This window comes from Oncorhynchus keta, chromosome 35, assembly GCF_023373465.1.
Source record: "Oncorhynchus keta strain PuntledgeMale-10-30-2019 chromosome 35, Oket_V2, whole genome shotgun sequence".
In the NCBI taxonomy this organism is placed as follows: Eukaryota; Metazoa; Chordata; class Actinopteri; order Salmoniformes; family Salmonidae; genus Oncorhynchus; species Oncorhynchus keta.
Genome location: NC_068455.1, coordinates 59,994,075 through 60,012,239, shown reverse-complemented (window position 1 = coordinate 60,012,239; position 18,165 = coordinate 59,994,075). Strand labels below are relative to the sequence as shown.

Sequence of the window (18,165 nt, the reverse complement as noted above, 5' to 3'; positions counted from 1 at the left end):
AGGTGAAATAGGGACCTCTGTATCCTTGACACAAGCAATAAATAAATGTGGAAATTGAGCAAGTAGAGACGACTAAACTGCTTGGAGTAACCCTGGATTGTAAACTGTCATGGTCAAAACATGTTGATACAACAGTAGCTAAGATGGGGAGAAGTATGTCCACAATAAAGCGCTGCTCTGCCTTCTTAACAACACTATCAACAATAGAGGTTGACCGATTAATCGGAATGGCCAATTAATTAGAGCCGATTTCAAGTTTTCAGAACAATCGGAAATCTGTATTTTTGAACACCGATTTGGCTGTTTGTTGTAACCTCTTTTTAACTAGGTAAGTCAGTTAAAAACAAACTGTGTGAAATGAGTGAAGACTGTGCAAACTGTGTGAAGACTATTTCTTCCTAACAAAGACAGCCAACTTCGCCAAACGGGGGATGATTTAACAAAAGCGCATTTGCGAAAAAAGCACAATCGTTGCACGACTGTACCCAACCATAAACATCAATGCCTTTCTTAAAATCAATACACAGAAGTATATATTTTTAAACCTGCATATTTAGCTAAAAGAAATCCAGGTTAGCAGGCAATATTAGCCAGTTGAAATTGTGTCACTTCTCTTTCGTTCATTGCATGCAGAGTCAGGGTATATGCAACAGTTTGGGCCACCTGGCTCGTTGCGAACTAATTTGCCAGAATTATACGTAATTATGACAGAAATATTTAGACTTATGGATGCCACCCGTTAGATAAAAATCGCACCTTGACTACTGTTCAGTCATATCGTCAGGTGCCACAAAAAGGGACTTAGAGATTGTCTTCATCACTACTTGTATTTATGAGAGGGATGTTGAATGCACCTAGCTGTCTTTTTGAATTATTGGTACACAGCTCGGACACCATTGCATACCCCACAAGACATGCCACAAGAGGTCTCTTCACAGTCCCCAAGTTCAGAACAGACTATGGGAGGTGCACAGTACTACATAGAGCCATGGCTACATGGAACTCTATTCCACATCAAATAACTGATGCAAGCAGTAAAATTAGATTTACAAAAAAAAACACCTTATGGAACAGCGGGGACTGTGAAGCAACACAAACATAGGCACATGTATACACCCACACTATAACATACGCACTACACACACAGATTTATTTAGTACTGTAGATATATGGTCCTTCTGTAGCTCAGTTGGTAGAGCATAGCGCTTGTAACGCCAGGGTAGTGGGTTCGATTCCCGGGACCACCCATACGTAGAATGTATGCACACATGACTGTAAGTCGCTTTGGATAAAAGCGTCTGCTAAATGGCATATATATATATGTGGTAGTGGTGGAGTAGGGGCCTGAGGGCACACAGTGTGCTGTTAAACCTGTGAATGTATTGTAATGTTTTTTAAACTGTATAAACTGCCTTAATTTTGCTGGACCCCAGGAAGAGCATCTGCTGCCTTGGCAGCAGCTAATGGGGATCCATAATAAACACAATTTAGTTAGGACAGGGTCATTTTATTTGAGCTGTAATGTACAGTATGTGTTTGTCTGTAGGTGAATTCATCAGCAGAACTTAGTGATTAACCTAAACATTCCCAAACGAGGTTAGTGTAAAACTAACAAGATATAGCTGGCTATTAGCTAATTGAAGAATTCTGCAGTTGGGATTCTGCAGAATCTAAGTTGGTCCCACAACAACCCTCGCTAAGCAATAGTTGTAACAAAAAACAACTACCGGTATGTTATGCCAGTTGTGTTGGCCTGAAAGTTGAATAGTAGTTGGCCTCAACAGAAAGAATAAAGTGCCGGTAACAAACAAGACACACGTTTGGCGGTTTGGTTATTTCTGTGTGCCCAAGCTGTTCCAAACAAGGGGACAGCATAATTATTCTGTTGATGCGATTTATACTTACAACGTGACTGTTCTGTTGGGGAAGGAGTCCGGGGGTAACACCTGATGGAGTTCCATATTGCTGCAGACCACTTTCCTATCCGCCGTGGCCACCGACTGTGTGCTTTTCCCTGCGCTTTTTGAACGTTCATCATATGATTTACAATCAGATGATAGCGCAGATCCATCGCCACCGAGTAGCAAAACAAGTAACAATTGCAACAAATCCACCGCGTTTACCCTCATTTTAAATTATATGTAAGATAAATCAGGCTACTGAAGCGTAGGTAGAGAAAAGTATATATTAATATCAAGTAGCGTGGAAGGCAGGGATTTGTGGTCGTACTATGAAATGGCCTGGCACAAATAGGCTACTGTTCAAACGGTAAGCCAAAACGTCCTTCAGAATATTCTGAGCTTCAATCATGTTGCAAACATCTTGTCCACCATAATGTGGATTTCCCCCTCCATTTTTTGCAACGGTTTCGATTTGTGTTCTGCGTCAATTACTCCGAGAGGGTCTATACATCCTTTGTTTGCCAAAATACACGTTTTATAAATAAATGTATTTATCGGGTCTTTGCTGCCTTCCGTAAAAGAAAAAAAATATATTTTGTAATTGTACCGATTTTTCTAGGCTACACAATTTGACTTCAACGATTGAGAAAATGTTTTCTTTTGTCGCCAATAGCGCGGATCCAAGTGAGAATTGTGCCTACTCCACCAAGAGACAGCTGCAGTCATCCAAAGATAACACACTAACTTAATGAAATCTGATCACGCCTAAACTTTAAAAACGTTCTCCCTAAGATAACTGATCCCGAGAGACGTAGACTGCCACACATTTAAATAGCCTTACAACTAACTAAAACATCTGTAAGCAACTTTTCACTTTAGGCGTCCATCGAGTCCAGTTGTTGGAGCAAAGGGAAATCATAGCACTCCTAAAAAAAACGAACGAAAGAAACATATTCCCACTCGAGTTAGTCAGTAACGTGTAGAAATTCTCCCAAGTTTAAATAGATATCCATAATTGCGGTCCTCGTCTCTCTCTTTGAAAGTACTCATTGGCTTCATTTCCGTTGAGAACTCTTCTCCCACAGTCTTGACCCGGGCTCCATGTTGCATGCGTTTACAGCCACTGACGTCACTCTACAGGCAACACAGACTAGACTGTCTCTTGTCTCCCATTCTAGCTGCTGCTCAGGTTTACATTTTACGTGCAGGTGAAGAAAAAGATGAAACACAATAAACAAAATTGTGCACCCCATCAGTTACAGAGAAAACAACCCTATTTTCTTTCATTTAATGGAAGATAGATATGCCTAGCCACTTTGACTATGAAAAATATCCAGTATTGGTCCTTGAACTTTTGAGCATTCCCGACTAACAAATATATGTTCTTGAATATTCCTAGAAAATAATGTAATGTTGTCAAGCTTTAGGCTACATCACAAAACGGGGAATGTCAGTTATTAACATGTATTGCCCCTCTCCTTGATAGACAGATAAAAAAAACTTTTATTAAACCTTTATTCAACCAGGTAGGCCAGTTGAGAAAAATTCTCATTTACAACTGCGACCTGGCCAAGATATAGCAAAGCAGTACGACAAAAAAAACAACACAGAGTTACAGTCAATAACACAAAATAAAAAAAATAGAAAAACCTATGTACAGTGTGTGCAAATGTAGAAGAGTAGGGAGGTAGGCTATAAATAGGCCCTAGAGATTAAAATAATTACAATTTAGCATTAAAACTGGAGTGATAGATGTGCAGATGATGATGTGCAAGTAGAGATACTGGGGTGCAAATGAGCAAGAGGGTAAGTAATACTATGGGGATGAGGTAGTCGGGTGGGCTATTTACAGATTGGCTGTGTACAGGTACAGTGATTGGTAAGCTGCTCTGACAGTTGATGCTTAAAGTTAGAGAGGGAGATATGACTCCAGCTTCAGAGATTTTTGCAATTCGTTCCAGTCATTGGCAGCAGAGAACTGGAAGGAAAGGCGGCCAAATGAAGTGTTGGCTTTGGGGGTGACCAGTGCAATATGGAGCTGGAGTGCTTGCTACGGCTGGGTGTTGCTATGGTGACCAGTGAGCTGAGATAAGGAAGGGCTTTACCTAGCAAAGACTTATAGATGACCTGGAGCCAGTGGGTTTGGCGACGGATATGTAGCGAGGGCCAGCCAACGAGAGCATACAGGTCGCAGTGGTGGGTAGTTTATGGGGCTTTGGTGACGAAACGAATGGCACTGTGATAGACTGCATCCAGTTTGCTGAGTAGAGTGTTGGGGGCTATTTTGTAAATCATATCGCCAAAGTCAAGGATCGGTAGGATAGTCAGTTTTACGAGGGTATGTTTGGCGACATGAGTGAAGAAGGCGTTGTTGCGAAAGAGGAAGCCGATTCTAGATGTAATTTTGGATTGGAGATGTGAGTCTCGAAGGCGAGTTTACAGTCTAGCCAGACACCTAGGTATTTGTAGTTGTCCACATATTCTAGGTCAGAACCGTCCAGAGTAGTGATGCTATGGGTGGGTGTTGATTTGGAAATGTAGCCTATTTAAATCCTTTCTCATCCTTGGGTAAACATAATCTGGTAACACTTTACATACTCTTGGTGCTATATGCGTAGTAATACTGCAATAACTACAGTAACAACATTGTTGTTACATAGCAATTTAATTTGTGGAATCAAATGCAATTTTTAAAATGGTATGTAACAACATAACAATACTTAATTGTTGTTAATAGTGTTATAATAGCATGACTACCCGTCTACCTACACGTCTACCATAATAACAATGCAGCCAAGACAATTAAACAATGCTTTCCTTTTCAAATGTAATAAAAGCAGGTCTTTGCGGTGCACTCCCTCTCTCTTTTAGTTCATCCAGCATTGTATCTCCTCTCTTTCTGTGTTCCTTCACACAAAGCTTCTCAAACATGTTCAGACTAGCTTTTCAATGGGCAATAGCCATGGAAAGCCAGAGTCAGTCAGAGAGGAAAACACAATATAAGAATTCACATGTGCAATACTACAATACCCTTGTCTAACACTCATGCAGAGCCAACATGTCTTCACTCATATTTTCTATGATGGGGTAAATTGAGCATCTTGGTTTTAGAAGAGCGACAGATGGACAGATGGACAGACAGACAGAGAAAGAGAGACAGAGAGACATACAGAGACAGAAAGACAGGCAGACAAAGTAACCCAATTATCTCAGGAAACCCCATACCCCTGGGCTACGCAGCTTTTACTTCCATTAGTCTTGTTTGTTTTCAGGCTCACATAGGACTTTGACATCCACTGAAAGAAGGCTGCCTGCAAACATACAGACGACAGCTATTGTAGTAAAAAAAAATAAAAAAACACACAAAAAAAGCTATTGTAGTAACAGATTTTCCTGGAGATAAAGCAAGGAGTGCTTCAGGATGACACAATTAAACATATTGATGAGGTGGTGGCCTTTACTACCAAGAGACCAAAATAAGGTAACATAAGACAATTATATGAAATAATGTAATATGAGTCATGTAAAATGACTGTAATTTATCTATTTGTCCAGATGCAGGACTTACTCCTATTATATCACCCATAAACTATGCAAATTGTCACTATGGTCCAAAGGATGTCTGTTATGGATAGTATGCAATGCCTGGTAATTTGATTACTAGATTGTGCTATCCCTATAGAGGACAGAGGATTAGTCACATGCCTGATCATGAATGATTCAGGAAGTCATCTCACTCTCTGGGTAATTTTTTTAATCAATGGACTCCTGGAACTACTGTTGTGAGGTAGCCTATAACTAATGCATTTATGGATATATGTATATATATATTTAAAATAAATTCTGCCAGTGTACAGGACAGGTAACAAGTGATTAATGAGCAATGCACGGATTCACAGATAAATAGAGTGCCTTCAGGAAGTATTCATACCCCTTGATTTACTCCACATTTTGTTGAGTTACAGCCTTAATTCAAATGGATTAAATAGATTATTTTTTCTCACACATCTACACACAATACCTCATAATGACAAAGCAAAAACATGTTTTTAGAAATGTTTCCAAATTGATCGAAAATAAAATCCTGAAATATCAAATTCTTATAATTATTCACACCCCATGAATGTTAGAATCACTTTTGGCAGTGATTACAGCTTCAAGTCTTTCTCTGTAAGACTCTAAGAGCTTTGCACACCTGGATTGTACAATATTTACACATGATTGCTTTTCAAATTCTTCAAGCTCTGTCAAGTTGGTTGTTGATCATTGCTAGACAGCAATTTTCAAGTCTTGCCCTAGATTTTCAAGCCGATTTAAGTCAAAACTGTAACCAGGCCACTCAGGAACATTCACTGTCATCTTGGTAAGAAACTCCAATGTATATTTGGCCTTGTATTTTAGGTTATTGTCCTGCTGAAAGATGAATTTCTCTCTCCCAGTGTCTGTTGTAAAGCAAGATGAACCAGGTTTTCTTCTAGGATTTTGTCTGTGCTAAGCTCTATTCTGTTTCTTTTTATCCTAAAAATCTCTAGGCCAAGGCCCAGTTCTCTGTGACATTTTAGAGACACATTTGCGTACACACATGTACACACTTATGAAGAAGATTCCCTTTCACACCCACACCCAGAGCACAAAGAAGAATGAACATTGAGAGAGAATTGACGTTGACTAAGGAAAATACGAAAAATAAGTCAAATAAATGAACTGGGACTGGAATTTGATAAATAAATGATTAAAGGTTAAATATGTTAAATGACAAAGTGACCGTAAGTACATACCCCAACCAGAAGCCATGGATTACAGGCAACATCCCCACTGAGCTAAAGGGTAGATCTGCCGCTTTCATGGAGTGGGACACTAACCCAGACACTTATAAGAAATCCCGCTATGCCCTCCGACAAACCATCAAACAGGCAAAGCGTCAATACAGGACTAAGATTGAATCCTACAACACTGGCTCCGACGCCCATCGGATGTGGCAGGGCTTCAAACTATTAAGGACTACAATGAGAAGCACAGCCGTGAGCTGCCCAGTGACACAAGCCTACCAGACGAGCTAAATGACTTCTATGTGCGCTTTGAGGCAAGCAACACTGAAGCATGCATGAGAGCACCAGTTGTTCCAGACGACTGTGTGAACACACTCTCCATAGCCGATGTGAGTAAGACCTTTAAATAGGTCAACATTCACAAGGCCGCAGGACCAGACGGATTACCAGGACATGTACTCCGAGCATACGCTGACCAACTGGAAAGTGGGGCTCCCGAGTGGTGCAGCGGTCTAAGGCACTGCATCTCAGTGCTAGAGGTGCCACTACAGGCCCTGGTTTGATCCTGGGCTCTATCACAACCGGCCGTGATTGGGAGTCCCATAGGGTGGCGCACAACTAGCCCAGCTCCATCCCGGTTAAGTTTTGGCTTGGGTAGGCTGTCATTGTAAATATGAATTTGATCTTCACTGACTTGCCTAGTTAAATAAAGGTTGCATACAAAATGTTTAAAGTATGTTCACTGACATTTTCAACCTGTCCCTGATCGAGTCGGTAATACCTACATGTTTCAAGCAGACCACCATAGTCCCTGTGCCCAAGAACACCAAGGTAACCTGCCTAAATGACTACCGACCCATAATACTCACGTCTGTAGCCATGAAGTGCTTTGAAAGGCTGGTCATGGTTCACAACAACACCATTATCGCAGAAATCGTAGAAACACTGCAATTTGCATACCCCCCAACAGATCCAAAGATTACGCAATCTCTACTGCACTCCACACTGCCCTTTCCCACCTGGACAAAAGGAAAACCTATGTGAGAATGCTATTCATTGACTAATGCCTCAGCGTTCAACAGCATAGTGCCCTCAAAGCTCATCACTAAGCTAAAAACCCTGGGACGAAACACCTCCCTCTGTAACTCGATCCTAGACTTCCTGAAAGGCCGCCCCCAGGTGGTAAGGGTAGGTAACAATACATCTGCCATGCTGATCCCCAACACGGGGGCCCCTCAGGGGTGCATGCTCAGTCCCCTCCTGTACTCCCTGTTAACCCATGTCCGACACCAACACCATCATTAAGTTTGCTGACGACACAACAGTGGCAGGCCTGATCACTGACAACGATGAGACAGCCTATAGGGAGGAGGTCAGAGACCGGATAACAACCTCTCCCTCAATGTGATCAAGACAAAGGAGATAATCGTGAACTTAAGGAAAAGGAGGGCCGAACACACCCCCATTCACATCGACGGGCTGTAGTGGAACAGGTTGAGAGCCAATGAACTATCATGGTCCAAACACACCAAACACACCAAGACAGTCTTAAAGACGGCACGACAAGACCTATCCCCCCCAGGAGACTGAAAAGATTTGGTATGGGTCCTCAGATTATCAAAAAGTTCTACAGCTGCACTCTCGAGAGCATGGTTGCATCACCGCCTGGTATAGCAACTGCTTGGCCTCTGATCGCAAGGCACTACAGAGGGTAGTGCTTACGGCCCAGTACATGACCGGGGCCAAGCGTTCTGCCATCCAGGACCTCTGTACCAGGCAGTGTCAGAGGAAGGCCCTAAAAATTGCCAAAGACTCCAGCCACCATAGTCATAGCCTGTTCTCTCTGGTACCGTACGACAATCGGTACTGAAGTGCCAAGTCTAGGTTCAAGAGGCTTCTTAACAGCTTCTACCCCCAAGCCATAAGAGTCCTGATCAGCTAACCAAGTGGCCAACAGGACTATTTGCATTGACCCCCCCCCACTTTACCTACATTTACAGTGGGGCAAGAAAGTAGTTAGTCAGCCACCAATTGTGCAAGTTCTCCCACTTAAAAAGATGAGAGAGGCCTGTAATTCTCATCATAGGTACACTTCAACTATGACAGACAAAATGAGAAAAAAAATCCAGAAAATCACATTATAGGATTTTTAATGAATTTATTTGCAAATTATGGTGGAAAATTCTTACTGCATTGTTGGTTAAGGGCTTGTAAGGAAGCATTTCACTGTTGAATTCGGTGCATGTGACAAATACAATTTGACTTGATTTGAGTGCATTGGTAGGAGTCGTAGGAGGGGAGATTCTGGGCTAAGCCAACCCGGGAGGGAGCCTCTCATAGTGTTGAAGCTCTGGCCTGGACGATCCTGCCGGGATGCAGGGTGAAAGAGCACAGGCAATCGACTTTGGGGATAGCCCACTCTACCGTAAGGCCCTTACTGTTGAGTCTGAAGGACAGTCCCTAGCTGTACACTAACCCAGTGGTAAAGCAGAGTGGCATCTATCAGATCTGTGGGGATTAGGGGCAAGAGATAACGGAACTGCCATTGGGTAGACAGGGCCTAGTTGAGTCAGTTAATCCTGCAGGGGTGGTATTTTAGCTTTGACAACAGCTATTAAACTCTGTAACTGTTTTAAAGTCACCATTGGCCTCGTGGTGAAATCCCTGAGCAGTTCCCTTCTGCTCTGGCAACTGAGTTAGGAAGGACAGCCTGTATCTTTGTAGTTACTGGGTTATTGATACACCATGCAATGTGTGATTAATAACTTCACGATGCTCAAAGGGATATTCAGTGTCTGCTTTTTTTTACCCATCTACCAATAGGTGCCCTTCTTTGTGAGACATTATAAAACCTCCCTGGTCTTTGTGGTTGAATCTGTGTTTGAAATTCACTGGTCGACTGAGGGACCTTACAGATACTTGTATGTGTGGTGTACAGAGATGAGGTAGTCATTCAAAAATGATGTTTAACACTATTATTGCACACAGAGTGAGTCCATGCAACTTGTGTTGTGACTTGTTAAGCACATTTTTACTCCTGAATTTATTTAGGCTTGCCATAAAGATGGGGTTGAATACTTATTGATTCAAGACATTTCAGCTTTTCATGTTTTATTCATTAGTAAAAATGTCTAATGTCCAACCCCTCTTTTACGCTACTGCTACTTTCTGTTTATCATATATGCATAGTCACTTTAACCATATCTACATGTACATACTACCTCAATCAGCCTGACTAACCGGTGCCTGTATGTAGCCTTCCTACTGTTATAGCCTCGCTACTGTATATAGCCTCGCTACTGTTATTTTTCACTGTCTTTTTACTGTTGTTTTATTTCTTTACTTACCTATTGTTCTCCTAGTACCTTTTTTGCACTGTTGGTTAGAGCCTGTAAGTAAGCATTTCACTGTAAGGTCTACTACACCTGTTGTCTTCGGCGCACGTGACAAATAAACTTGTATTGTGTGTAGGCCAGTGACACAAAATCTAAATTTAATTTTTATTTCAAGCTGTAACAATAAAGTGTGGAAAAGGTCTACGGGTGTGAATACTTTCTGAAGACAGATAGATCCTCATCTTCCAGCTATGTTTTTTTTTACTCCACCCTTCATGTAGCGTACAAACAGAATTTGCGCAACGCGAGTTCACAACAACGCTTGCGAACAAGCCCTAGTGATGTAACGCATCAGAGTCTACGTAACTAAAAGCCAATTTATGCTTTGTTCTAAATATAGGTGGAGGCGGTGTGTGGCAGGTGTGAGACCAAAATGACTTTTGTACCGCACCGCCGTGCACTTCACAAATGTTGTAACAATGCGGAGGGCTCCGTATAGCTCCGCATCGACATTGATGGTTGATAGTAGGTAATGGCTGGAGATCCTATATAAACACAAACTCACTTCCTTGAAAACTTCCTTCCCAATAGCACTGCTCAACAGTTTAGCGCTGTTCCACGTAGCATAAATGCTACGGTAAATGCTGCACGGCCAATGCAGAGGACAGATTGACTATGTAGCTCCTTTAATTCTAACTCTAGCTTGCTTGACAATACAATATTTCACAACAAGAGGGCTGTTGTCTTTTTTTATATATATGTTTTGTACATGTAGGCAAATATAACCAACAGCCCTGAATGGAATTGTATCCATACGAACGATTCTGAAACCATGTTCCCGACTAACTTTGCATGGGGCGCGGCTACATCCGCATATCAAATCGAAGGTACGTAATAGGAATTTGTTTGGCGCCCGCAGTCAAACTGTACAAGTGTTTTTTTTTTGTGTGTGCATGTGTAGATACAGTAATTTGATTAGGAAAGGTAATGCGCGTCCCCGAGACGACTTTCTCTGGCCTAGAGCGAGAAGTAGGCTAACCAACACACAACTACTTGCAACCTATAGGTCTACCGGTAGGCTGCAGTTGGATCTCTAATGCAAAAGGGGGACTTTAACTCAAGAGTTTCTCTCAACCACCGTATCATGTATTGATAGTAGCCTAATAGTTGAAACATTAATGTAGTTATGTATACATTTAACGACAGCATGAGCTATATACATATACAGAATGAGCAACCATAGACTTACAGTAGCCCATTGACAGTGCATTCAGAAAGTATTCAGACCCCTTCACCTTTTCCACATTTTGTTACATTACAACCTTATTCTAAAATGGATTAAATATTTTTTCCCCCTCATCAATCTACACACAACACCCCATAATGACAAATCAAAACTGTTTTTTAGATTTTCTTTGCAAATGTATAAAAAAATACAAATTCATACTCTTTACTCAGTACTTTGTTGAAGCAACTTTGGCAGCGATTACAGCTTTGAGTCTTCTTGGGTATGACGCTACAAGCTTGGCACACTTGTATTTAGGGAGTTTCTCCCATTCTTCTCTGCGTATCCTCTCAAACTCTGTCAGATTGGATAGGGAGCGTTGCTGCACAGCTATTTTCAGGTCTCTCCAGCGTTGTTAGATCGGGTTCAAGTCCGGGCTGTGGCTGGGCCACTCAAGGACATTCATAGGTTTGTCCAGAAGCCACTCCTGCGTTGTCTTGGCTGTGTGCTTAGTGTCGTTGTCCCGTCGGAACCTTCCAACAGGATAACGAGCGCAGGACAACGAGAGCAGGTTTTCATCAAGGATCTCTCTGTACTTTGCTCCGTTCATCTTTCCCTCGATCCTGACTAGTCTCCCAGTCCCTGCTGCTGAAAAAGATCCCCACAGCATGATGCTGCCACCACTATACTGCACCGTAGGGAGGGTATTGGCCAGGTGATGAGTGGTGCCTGGTTTCCACCAGAAGTGACGCATGGCAATCAGGCCAAAATTTTCTCATGGTCAGAGTCCATTAGATGCCTTTTGGCAAACTCCAAGTGGGCTGTCATGTGCCTTTTACTGAGGAGTGGCATCCATCTAGCCACTCTACCAAAACGGCCTGGAGCTCTGTCAGAGTGACCATCTGGTTGTTGTTCACCTCCATGACCAAGGCCCTTCTCACTCTATTGTTCAGTTTGGCCGTGCGGCCAGCTCGTGGAAGAGTCTTGGTGGTTCCAATCTTCTTCCATTTAAGAATGATGGAGGCCACTGTGTTCTTGGGGACCTTCAATGCTGCAGAAATGTTTTGGTACCCTTCCCCAGATCTGTGCCTCGATACAATCCTGTCTTGGAGCTCTTCGGACAATTCCTTTGACCTCATGGCTTGGTTTTTGCTCTGACATGCACTGTCAACTGTGGGACCTTGTATAGACAGGTGTGTGTCTTTCCAAATCCTGCCCAATTAATTGCATTTTCAATCAAGTTGTAGAAACATGACAAGGATGATCAATAGGAAACAGGATGCACCTGAGCTCAATGTAGAGTCTCATAGCAAAGAGTCTAAATACTAATGTGAATAAGGTATTTTTTTTATATATTTTTATGTACATTTTACAAACATTTCTAAAAGCCTGTTTTCACTTAGTCATTATGGGGTATTGTGTGTAGATTGATGAGGAAAACAATGAATACATTTTAGAATAAGGCTGTAACGTAACAAAATGTGAAGGGGTCTGAATACTTCCCAAATGCACTGTATATAGGCTACATACAGTACAATAGTTTTTAGGAATTGTAGGCACATTTTTCTTTAGAATTGTGTTGTTGTTGATATTCAAACAGTGCGTTATGGATGATCAGTACTGCTATGAATTGAACTTTGCAGGAGGCTGGAATGTGGATGACAAGGGACCGAGCATTTGGGACACGTTCTGTCACGAGGGGGGCAGACTAGTGTTCGAGGGCCAGAGTGGAGATGTCACCTGTAACAGCTATGAGCTCTGGGAAGAGGACCTCCGGTGTATCCGTCAGCTAGGCCTGACCCACTACCGCCTGTCTCTGTCCTGGTCCCGCCTGCTACCGGAGGGGATAACACGGCATGTCAATCAAAAAGGTAGCCGTACTCTGAGACTGTGTCGTGGTTACTTACGATAAGATTCCTCCAGTATTTATTTGTGGTGAATGCGTATGATATGATAAAAAAGAAATATCATACATTATTGTGTTACGACCTGGCTTTTGTTTATGTAAACAATGCAGTGCCACAAACTCTGTCAAGGGGTCTGGAGCCTTTTGCCACAGTTTGTTGTGTGCTACTCTTAGAAGTGCAGCGTCCCTGATTGAAGCCTAATTTAGCCTTGATACCCATGATTTACTACTAAGCTATGTGTCTCTGTCCTGCAGGTTTGCGATACTACAACAAAGTGATCAATGATTTGGTGGCTAGTGACGTGTTGCCCATGGTTACTCTGTACCACTTTGACCTGCCACAAGCTCTCCAGGACCAGGGAGGTTGGAAATCACCTGAGATTGCGGCCATCTTTGACAGCTACGCCCGCTTCTGCTTTGAATCGTTCGGGGATCGTGTGAAACTGTGGATCACGTTGAACGAGCCGTACGTGTGCGCTAAACTGGGCCACGAGGATGGCATCTTTGCCCCGGGGGTAAAAGAACCAGGGATGGCTGCCTACCTGGTGGGCCACAACATGCTACGTGGCCACGCCAGGGCCTGGCACAGCTACAATGTCCTCTACAGGGCAAAACAGGGTGGCTCGGTGTCCTTAGCGATTAATAGCGACTGGGCTGAACCGTTGGACCCGGCCAGTCCCGATGACACGGCCGCCACCGAACGCTACCTGGCCTTTACACTAGGGTGGTTTGCCTGGCCCCTGTTTGTCACTGGAGACTACCCAGAAGTGATGAGGTCTAGTATTGAGGTCAGAAGCAAAGAACTGGGTTACCAAGAAGGTTCTAGACTGCCCAGGTTCTCCAAAGACGAGCCTAGTCTTCTCGGCACGGCTGACTTTTTTGCGTTGAATTACTACACGTCTCGGAGGGTGAAGCCAGGGGAATGTTGTCCAGGGGTGTTGGGGTTGAAGAGTGACCAGGATGCAGAGGGGGTGGTGGACCCATCCTGGCCGGTATGTGGGGTGTCATGGCTGGCTGTGGTTCCTGACGGCTTGAGGAAACTGCTGAAGTACATTAAGGTAAAGAGGACCAGGGTCCTGTTCCAATACTTACAAAAATAAAACAACTTTTTAAAAGTTCCACTTCCACCAATCCACGTCATGTCAGATCAGTGATTACACTAAGGAAAGTACACATTTTTAAAGTATCCGAACAGGGTCGGCTCCATTCGAAAGCAGTCAATTCAAAGGATGAAATCAAGTTTTAGAATACAATTTTTTCTGATGATTTTACATTTAAGGATTATTCAATTCATGGATTGTATCCCCTGCCTTGAGCCAATCAAATTGAGCCAAACCTTTAGTGAGGAGAACATTTAACATTAACATAGTTGCTCGCAATTGATTGTTTTTTTGCACAGTAAACAGATTGAAGAGCCATTACAGTTGTCACATTGAATTGTGTCACACTGAATTGTGTCACATTGATCGCTTCAGGGGAAAACATTTTTTTGAGAATGAGAAATATCCTGCTGTCGTGGTTTGTCACCGGGTTAAATCGATTTGAATGCAATTTAGCTAGTATACCATTGAAATTTAATTGAAAATGTAACTTCTAATACTACAAAGATGACCGGTCCACCCACCTTTGAATGTCAACTTAATGTCTATTCTATTATCTATATTTCTCTGATTTTCCTATAGAGGATTGACAGTATAATTAAAAACAGCATATTCCCATTCAAGTCAACATTCTCTGATGTGTGGACCTCCAACCATCTTTGTGGTACCATTTGAAAGTTTAAATTTGTGCAACAAAACCAACAAAAGCCAGAACACACACACACACACACACACACACACACACACACACACACACACACACACACACACACACACACACACACACACACACACACACACACACACACACACACACACACACACACACACACACACACACACCACTGTACTTTAAAGCCTTCCACTCTGTTGTTTGACTGTCATTATTGAACTCGTGTTTTGTTGGACAATGATAGCAACCAATTCCTTTGACAGGACACATTCAACAACCCTGCGGTCTACATCACAGAAAATGGCTTCTCCCAGGTGGGGCCAGTGGACATGGAAGATGTCCAGCGTTGTGGGTTTTACCATGACATCATCCAGGAAATAGCCACAGGTAGAGACCAGAAAGTGGCCACCATAAAGCTACCGTATATTATGGAGAATCTATCATTATTTAATGTGAATTTCTTCCAGTCGCTACTTGTACTATTTAAACCTCTGAGGGGTTGCTTCTCACATCAAATCGTAGTATTTATACATCATCCAGAAACTAAGTTACAGTGGGCTGAGTGACTTGAATCCTTCGTTGATGAACCTGTTCTTTTGAATTAGTGACAGTAATTTAGCTAATTTCAGGTCAATGGAGAAGGTTAAGAGAGTGACTTATGGCAATCATAATACAATGGGATCTTGTCCTTTTGTGATGTGTGAACAAAGTATTTTCACATTACCTCTTAATGCGCACTATCATATGTATTTAAAACAAATACCATGTATGTTTGTCTCTTTGTTCTAGCTCTCCGAGAGGATGGTGTTGACGTGCGAGGCTATTTCGCCTGGTCTCTCCTGGATAACTTTGAATGGGCCGACGGGTTCAGCGTACGTTTTGGCCTGTTCCACGTGGACTTCTCTCGACCAGAGCGACCACGGACTGCGTACCGCTCTGGAAGGGAGTATGCCGGCATAATTTCCAAGTACAGATCTCAGACCATGGTAAATATCTAAACAGCCAATGGGCACAGTGTTAATCAGCCAATAACAGCTATTTTTTTTTTGCTCAATGTTCTGTTCTAATCGACTGCAACCAAGCTTGGTCCATTGCAATGTTCCTACAGGCAATTTTGAATTGAAGCCCATCTGAAACAGATTGTAGCTCCACTTTTCTCTGTCAACCCTGAAAATGTTTTGTTAAACAGTGCTAAGCTTATTCTGCTTCCTTCGCAATAAAGTGATTTTTGTCCGATTTTTTTCCCCTGACTTTGGCATATAATTGCAAGGACCCAGCCAAAGAGTGTTACATTTATTCAAGTGAATGGAAAATGTATTCTATCCTGCCCAATTCCCATTGTACAAAGGGTTTATGTTGCCAGGCCAAGCTGTTGTGGCCAATGCAGGGCTTGGTGAGGGGCACAAGTCTACAGAGGTGTGTGTGACCTCATATCTCAACCCTCAAGGCCCCTGTATTGCTCAGATGATAAAAAATCAAATAAAAAATCCTATACAGCCCTCATGTTGAAACAAAATACACAATGCAACTCACTGTGCCCCGGTGGAGAGTTGGGGTTGAGTGAGAGCTTGATTTAACACTAAAAATGACGCCAGGCAGGAGCCCATGCCCAGGTAAGAAGGATCACATAGTCTTAAAACACAGGTTTGTATTTACAAACAGAGAATTGGAGATAATACACAGGGCGGAGTCACTTGTATGTCAGTACATTATGAGGGACGAGAGTTACGGACATTCAAATGTCCAAGATGAGGACAAACATGGAACAACATCTACCAGCCTTCGGCTGACATTTGTTAGCAAATGTCAACATTGTTACTGGTGCTCCAAGGTTTGCTGCTCATTGTCCTATTCATTGTCAGGAGAAGCCTTCAAAACAGCCAATTTGTCAGGGCATGGACTCTACACGGTGTCGAAAGCGTTCCACAGGAATGCTGGACCATGTTGCATCCAATGTATCCCAACTGTTAAGCAATGAGAAACCCAGTAGCGTTGCAGTTCTTGACACAAACTGGTGCGCCTAACACCTACCACCATATCCTGTTCAAAGGCACTTACAGTTTTTGTCTTGCCCATTCACCCTCTGAATGGCACATATAGTACCTGTGCTTCTACACCTGCATTGCTTGCTGTTTAGGGTTTTAGGCTGGGTTCCTGTACAGCACTTTGAGATATCAGCTGATGTAAGAAGGGCTTTATAACTACATTTGATTTGACATACAAAATCCATGTCTCAATTGTCTCAAGATTTAAAAAAAAAACCTTATTTAATCTGTGGATTTAACAAGTGACATCAATAAGGGATCATAGCTTTCACCTGGATTCACCTTGTCAGTCTGTCATGGAAAGAGCAGATGTTCCTAATGTTTTGTATACTCAGTGAATACTGTACATACTATAAAAGGGAAACCGTCCTTTTCAGCATCAAGGGAGAAAAGGCATCCGTCAGATGTGTTTTTAGTTGAAAGGGTAAAGGGTCCGCCCATTGGGGGCTGAGGTACAGACAACCTATTGGATCCAAACACTAGGGGGATCATGATACTTCCTGTGTATGAGACCCTAGTCGAATGGAATAGCGCTGTGGCATAAAGACTCATGGACAGGAGTACTGAGAACTCCAAAACAGCAAATGCATCCAACAAACGTATACAGTCACAAGCTTGATGTAGTCATTGAATGCTATGAATATGGGACCAAACACTTAACTTTTTACTACTATAACCCACATATAAGTGAATATGTCCCAATACTGTTGGTCTCCTAAAATGGGGGGGGGGGATATGTATGTACAAAAAGTGCTGTAATTTCTAAACGGTTCAACCAATATGGATGAAACTACCCTCAAATTAAAGCTGACAGTCTGCACTTTAACCAATTTTAAATCCAACCTTTTGGAGTATACAGACAAAAGACGAAAACATGCTTCACTCTCCCAATAATTACGGAGGGCACTGAATGGAACATCCTGTTTGTGTTTCCCTGAATCGGAACCCTTTTCATACAAATGTTCCTTTGTGAACTGCAGTGTGTACTGTACAACAGCCTTAACCTGTAGTGTTGGTAGTAGCTCTGTTTTGCCATCTCGTCTTTCCATTCATTGAATTCAAAGCCACCAATGACATTCAATAAAAGGTATTAAAAAGATACAAATAGATTTATTGCATTATGAGCCTGTCGGCATGGATACAACCCATTGGAACACTTCTGATCGGAATGCCATGCTGAACAACAGATGTCGTCATGCCACCTGAAAATC

The 18,165-nt window shown here is 42.4% G+C and overlaps 2 protein-coding genes across 3 annotated transcripts in view; one reads left to right on the top strand and one right to left on the bottom strand.

Moving 5' to 3' along the window:
* The window catches only part of adgra3 (adhesion G protein-coupled receptor A3), a 53,951-nt gene extending 50,880 nt beyond the window's left edge, over nucleotides 1–3,071 (bottom strand). Inside the window, exon 1 of the mRNA XM_035753141.2 lies at nucleotides 1,906–3,071. Within this exon, the coding sequence (XP_035609034.1) occupies nucleotides 1,906–2,129 (224 nt within the window). The 5' untranslated portion in view covers nucleotides 2,130–3,071. The remainder of the gene's footprint in view (nucleotides 1–1,905) is intronic.
* Nucleotides 3,072–10,399: 7,328 nt separating this feature from the next.
* Nucleotides 10,400–16,145, top strand: LOC118368763 (cytosolic beta-glucosidase). Of its 2 annotated transcripts, XM_035753140.2 has the most exons (6): nucleotides 10,400–10,534; nucleotides 10,781–10,892; nucleotides 12,874–13,101; nucleotides 13,392–14,194; nucleotides 15,173–15,296; nucleotides 15,699–16,145. In XM_035753140.2, exons 2-6 carry the CDS (start codon nucleotides 10,838–10,840, stop codon nucleotides 15,905–15,907), a joined length of 1,419 nt encoding a protein of 472 aa, XP_035609033.1. In that variant the 5' UTR covers nucleotides 10,400–10,534; nucleotides 10,781–10,837; the 3' UTR covers nucleotides 15,908–16,145. The 2 variants fall into 2 exon arrangements, with proteins under 2 accessions (XP_035609033.1, XP_035609032.1); XM_035753139.2 differs by lacking the exon at nucleotides 10,400–10,534 and having other exon boundaries at nucleotides 10,541–10,892.
* Nucleotides 16,146–18,165: the final 2,020 nt, after the last annotated feature.

Excerpts from the sequence above, each read along its gene's own strand:
- LOC118368763 (XM_035753140.2), top strand. The coding sequence starts at position 10,838 with ATGTTCCCGACTAACTTTGCATGGGGCGCGGCTACATCCGCATATCAA. Across the intron at positions 13,102-13,391 it reads ACGGCATGTCAATCAAAAAG|GTTTGCGATACTACAACAAA; the intron begins GTAGCCGTACTC and ends TCTGTCCTGCAG. Across the intron at positions 15,297-15,698 it reads CATCCAGGAAATAGCCACAG|CTCTCCGAGAGGATGGTGTT; the intron begins GTAGAGACCAGA and ends TCTTTGTTCTAG.